Source organism: Lactuca serriola, chromosome 4, assembly GCF_051521515.1.
Source record: "Lactuca serriola cultivar US96UC23 chromosome 4, Lser_US96UC23_V15, whole genome shotgun sequence".
Lineage (NCBI taxonomy): Eukaryota > Viridiplantae > Streptophyta > Magnoliopsida > Asterales > Asteraceae > Lactuca > Lactuca serriola.
The window spans coordinates 325,285,883-325,291,999 of NC_136411.1; the positions used below are offsets into that span (position 1 = coordinate 325,285,883).

The 6,117-nt window shown below is 40.9% G+C and overlaps 1 protein-coding gene across 1 annotated transcript; it reads left to right on the forward strand.

Annotated features, from left to right (window-relative positions):
* The first annotated feature begins 4,749 nt into the window (after positions 1-4,749).
* LOC145099572 (uncharacterized) lies at positions 4,750-5,789 on the forward strand. The gene is made up of 2 exons (XM_079037126.1): positions 4,750-4,801; positions 5,140-5,789. The coding sequence occupies exons 1-2, from the start codon at positions 4,750-4,752 to the stop codon at positions 5,787-5,789; spliced, it is 702 nt and encodes a 233-aa protein (XP_078893252.1).
* Positions 5,790-6,117: the final 328 nt, after the last annotated feature.

The following is a 6,117-nucleotide window of genomic DNA, read 5'->3' on the forward strand; positions in this document are numbered from 1 at the left end:
ATACCTGCCAACTTCGAATAAAAAAGGGGCCGTAGTGATAATAACAGAATAAAACCAGAAGCGCAGAAAACTTAGGTACTTAGGATATCATTCTAGTAATCCTTCGTCCCAGAACGACTTAATATCTATTTCATCGAGAAAATTCTGACAACCTCATTCGACATGGTTTGGCCTGGCCCTTACCATGTGAAAATTCTTATGCTGTATAAGAGAACTTTTCCTTAATCAGCCGTAAGATGAAATTCTTTTAATCCATAACACAAAACCCTTAGGTTTCCTCTCGTTTCAAAACTTCAGAAGTACTCATGAGAAGAGTACCACGCCATTCTAGCCTACTTAGTAGACAGGAACTAATGATAGAGACTCTCAACCGAACTGACTAATGTAAAACTATACGTCTATGCTTGTATACGTAATATATAACTAATGATCAAACGACCTTCGGATGGACATCTGATCCCACCAGACCACATCTCAACGAAGAAAAGGAAATAGGGAGAACAAGCCTTCCTAAGTCCTTTAAACATTATATATATATATATATATATATATATATATATATATATATATATATATATATATATATATATATACAAGCACAAGCATACATTTAACCAATGGGAACATTTAACGAAGTTGAAGTGTTTAACGAAGTATAAGCGTATCACAAAGTGTAAGTGTTAACAAAGTAGTAGCATTTAACTAAGTAGGAGGTATAACGAAGCAGTAGTATCTAACAAAGTAGGAGTATAAAACATGGAAGAAAACTTTGATGAAAAACTTGGGAAAACTTTTATTCTTGAGAAAATCACGTCTTGGTATTCTCTTGTAAAATAAGTTGTAATTTAAACTTTAATAAAACATTTTAGGTAAAGAAAACTTTTGTTTAAATGCTACTGTAACGGAATTTGAAATAAAACATACAACACGAGAGACAATTTTAGAAGAGCTTTGAACAAGTGAAAACATTTTAGAAAACCATTTACAGTATCCTACTTGGTAAAAACAGTTGACAGTGTAGTAAATCCTTGTGCATGCGGGTTATCAATCACATGTGATTGATATGATAACTGGCATGCTTAACTTGTATTCCCCCCCCCCCCATAAAAACATGTAAAAACATTTAAAAGGTTAATTCAGGGGTATGAACTCACCTGATGTAAGCGGATCCGACGAAGGTGTCGGTTGGGTGATCGGTGTCAAGTAAGGACTTCGACACACTTAGTGACCTATTAACATATGTTTACATACGATTAGTACATATAATACTAATTAAGCAAGTATACGCATCCTAAAGTGCGGAAAACATTTTGATTAAGTGTTTGGAGTGTCCCAGGTAACATCAAAGGGTGTGTATGGCTTAGATAGGGAGTTTACTCTTCAAGAGTAAACTCTATATAGAGTTCACGGCTCTGGGACTAACTCCCCATGAGTTTACGGTCGTAAACTCATGGTGAGGGTGTTCTAGGATGCCTAAATGTCTCATATCATTTGTAGATTTATGCTAGGTCCAAATACAAGGCACATGAGTGGATTTAAGGCATCTAAATGTACCAAATAGGAGTTCACGGCCCTAAACAAGGAGTTTACGGTTGTAAGCTCCTATTTACATATTCCTTTGGTGTTTTAAGGGCTTAAATGATAGAGAATAAAATCCTATGCATTTTTCTAAGTCAAATGGGGAGTTTAGGACACCATTTGGGCATTTTCTAGGAGTTTACGGCCCATGGACCATTCCTAGGGGGGTTTACGGCCGTAAACTCCCATATCCTTGGATTTACTGAAGTTTAATGCCTTTACATCAATGGAATTGCTTCTAGATATTTTTCCAAGGCCATAGGAAGTGTTTGTGGGCATTTCTAACACCTAAACTTGAGTTTACTCCCCATGAAGAGGAGTTTACGGCCCAAGCAAGTTCTTGGGCAGTAAACTCAATTTTACTCCCCAAAATATTAGTCCAAGGTGTTCTAAGTCCGTTTAAATAAGTCATTTAGCCATATCTAAGCCTTAGGGGTAGTTTAGAGGGGTTTTGGGGCTTAAAAACCCCATTAAATGGTGTTCACGGTCCAAGAGTGTTCTTGGGCCATAAACACATAAATCTACCCCCATTTGATGTTTTAAACATGAATTTTCATGCTAGCTAAGCTATACAACAAGTTAGGATAGATTACATACTCGTTTGGGGCTCGAAACGGACGATTTTGGCTCGAGAACAAGTTGTAGAGAGAGAGTAAAAAGGGTGGAAATGAAGTTTACTCTCCCGTATATAGATGTTTGAGTTGAGGCTCAGTGTAAATCTACCCGATACTACCATTAAATGGGGCTTTTGGTCGCACCCGATTTAGTGGTCGTATTTTGATTTGGTCGAGAACTAAAATTTTTCAAAGGAAAAATTTGGGGTGTTTCTAATTTATTTCAACCCTTTCCAAGTCATTATAAAATTCCCACATTAACCAGTCCAAAAGTTAACGGACAGTTAAATAAAACGAGGCTTATTAACGGAAAAAGGGGTTAAAAATAATGGAATAAATTTCGGGTTGTCACATAAAACTGTAAGCACGAAGCTTAATGAGCACCCCCAAACTACCACATACCATAAAAAGCACATAAAGCAAATAGCATAACTCTGGGACTACTCCCACTACATCAGGACGAATCCCGACATCGGCTTACCCGACATTGGGCTCACCCCGACATCCAACCGTATTGGCCATCGGGCTCACCCCGGCATTAGGATTACCCTAGCACATAGACAACATAACATATATCATAAACACATAACATAGTCACATAATCAGCATCAGGCTTGCCCCGACATCGGACCGAAGCCCGGAACAAATACATATAACACCTAAACTAGCATACAACGGACTTGCCCCAACATACATAATACATGACATATTGACTTACTTACATCAGGCTTGCCCCCAACATCGGGCTTACCCTGGAACACATAACACATAACACATAAACATGCATGAATTAGAAAGACATCAAGTATACATAACTACTTCTTGGGACCGCCCCGGCATCAGACTGATGTCTGGAAACATAAAAACTAAATTGTGCTAACCCCGACATACTCTACTACTTTAACGGGCCGACCTTGGTGCCTTAGACCCATTCCTATTAGAGGAAAACTCATCTCGTATGACTAACTGCTGAAAACCTGAGTGAGAATTCCCTGACCGGTGTTCTGGCTGCTCTCTGGCTATCATGACCATATAAACACTTAGTCAGAAATGAAGATTCTTCTATGGGTAAAAATGAATATTTTACCCTTCTAATCCAATTTGGGCCATGACCCAGGCCCAATCCTTTCTAGTCCTTCTAATCTCACTAAGGCTCATTAATCACCAAATGGCCCAATTTTTTAAATTGGGCCTAACTCTTCAAATTGGGCTTTCGTTTCCAACCTTACTAAACCTTAAGCCCTTAACTGACTTCTAAAGGCCCAACACGGCCGACAGCTACTATGTCACGTACTTGGCCCAAACCGAGCCCAATAGCAACAAGTCCACTGACTGAGCGCATGCTGAGCGTACCTCTTCGTAGGTTGCACGTACATCTGAGAGGACTAGTACGCTGCGCGTACTGACGTGTATGCTCAGCGTAACATCCACTTAAGCTCTTTTCTCCAAAACTGCTTAATCCATTAAGATACTACGTTCAAACTACAGATCTGAGTCCAATACTTCGACCTATCCCATAAAGTCGATCAGTTGGTGGCTTGCAAGCCACCAAATGAGCCCAACACTAAAAAGTGACAAAGAACAACCATGAAAATGGCGAGATCTGTTGCATGGCTTTACAAAAGCCTCAAAGCTTGCAACTTTAATGCTAAAGTAACACATTGAGCTTCAAGGGTGGTAACCCTAAGCTCAAAAATGGAGTTGCATGCTCAAGATTTAATCTTTGCATCTAAAAAGTCCAAATCTTTAAAACCCTATATCTCTGATCTAAGAAGGAAAGATAGGATCTTTACACCTCCTTTGAGTGCCAAAAGGTGAGCTTGTTCTAGACCATTGAGCTCAAAATACTAAAGTGATTCTTCCTTCAAACTTGCTTCACTTCTCCCAAGCCCTTCTTCAACAAAAACAAACTCAAGATGAAAAGCACACAAAGAAATGGAGTATGCGATGAATTAGGGTTTTCTGAGAGTGAGGGACAGGTGAGGAGGCCAACGGGGAGGCAATAATGGGGTTTATATATGTATTAAACCCTGAAAATTAGGGTTTGGCATCTGCCCGCGTACGTCGGGCGTACCCCATGGTACGTTGCGCGTACGCCCCCAAGTCCCGCGCATCCAAAGTGATTACTACGCCCCATGTATGCCAGGTTACGCCCCACATACGGCTTATGTGCAGCCTACACCTTGGCCCAAACTTGAAAGATCCATTCCTAAAAAGGGGCCATAGCCCAACATAAGCCCAAAACCAATATTAATTTGCATAATCAGATAATACCTCAAGAGACGGATGTTACACCGATAGAGGGCTCTACTGGTTCCACACTACGCTATGAGGTATCATGACATGTTGAGAGACGGCATCAGGAAGTTTGTGAGCTTTTTAGGGTAAAAGACCATGAATTATATGATTGATACGGCCTATAAGCGGGAGATTGAGCTGGAGCTCCGGAAAAAGTGCAAGCCGGAGTAGGTGCAGACTGTAGTAGGCCAAAGCAAGAAGCCCAAGGTTTTTGATTCACATTCTAGGGGCCAGTAGGTTCGGGGATGTTACGGTAAGTATGGACAGCAACATAGTGGGGACTGTCGGTCAACGGGTTCGGGTTGTTACAGGTATGGGCTGACTGGTCATGTAAGTAGGGATTGCCCCCGAAGCACAATAATTTGCTTCCATTGCAATAAGATCAGTAATAAAAAGGTTGATTGCCTGAGATTGACATGGGGAGCTGTGGCAACGCCTGTACCAGGCACCTTGAGGATTACTGATCGTAGCCAGGGCAAGACGGTGGCCCTTTGGTGAAGAGCAGGGCATTTCAGCTGACCACCGATGAAGGTCATGCAGCACCAGATTTGCTTTCTTATCTTTACCTACAATTACGTATATGTATCTTATCTTTACCTAAAATTGCTTTCTTTATTTCATGCTCATGTAAATGCTTGATTCTGTATAGGGACCATTTTGGTCAATGGTTTGTTTTCCCATGTTTTGTTTGATTTGGGGGCCACCCGATCCTTTACATCTCTTATACTCAGCAAGAAGTTTTGCGATGCTTTCGAGGCTTTGGATTCTCTTCTAAAGGTTGAGATTACAGATTACTGTACTGTGAGCGCTTTGATGGTTTTCCATAGATATGTCCTGAATCTGTTCAGCGAGAGGTTCCCTATCAATTTAGTGTTGATTCTCTTCAGAGGATTGAAGGATATCATCGAGATGGATTGGACGGGCCCCAATGCAGCTACGATTGATTGTGAGGAGCAGTTGGTGAGAGTTCAAACCCCAAGTAGGGGAGAACTGGTCTTGCCTGGTGAGAGAGCTTCGCATGGGCTTGCTCTCTGTTCAGATACAAATGTCACGAGGTATTTACAACAAGGTGGTTATGGGTTTATAACATATGTTGCGGGCACTTGGTTTGAGGAAACGATAGAGTTGACTGGGTTGCCCATTGTTCGGGATTTTCTCGATGTGTTTCCTGTGGATTTACCAGGAGTGCCTCCCGAGAGGCAAATTGAGTTTCAAATTGATCTGGTACTTGGTGCAGCTTCGATAGCCAAGGCATTGTATCTCCTGGAGCCACCTAAGATGCAAGAGCTATCTACTTAGCTTTAGGAGCTGCTAGACAAGGGTTATATTCGTTCGAACAATTCTTCATGAGGAACACTGATTATTTTTATGAAAAAGAAGGATGGTTCACACAAAATGTTCATCGACTACCGAAAGTTGAAAATCTAATGGTGAAGAATCATTAACCACTCCCGAGTATTGACGATTTGTTCGACCAGCTTCAAGGTGCATCTTGGTTCTTTAAGATTTATTTTCGATCGGGGTACCATCAGATGATGTTCAGGGAGGATGATGTGCAGAAGATAGCTTTCAAAATTCATTATGGTCATTACGAATTTGTAGTGATGCCATTCGGGCTCACCATACA

What these genes read in the sequence shown, in the direction of transcription:
- LOC145099572 (XM_079037126.1), top strand. Translation starts at nt 4,750, where the DNA reads ATGGACAGCAACATAGTGGGGACTGTCGGTCAACGGGTTCGGGTTGTT. An exon ending in ACGGGTTCGGGTTGTTACAG is followed by an intron (nt 4,802 to 5,139) that starts GTATGGGCTGAC and finishes GATTCTGTATAG; the next exon opens with GGACCATTTTGGTCAATGGT.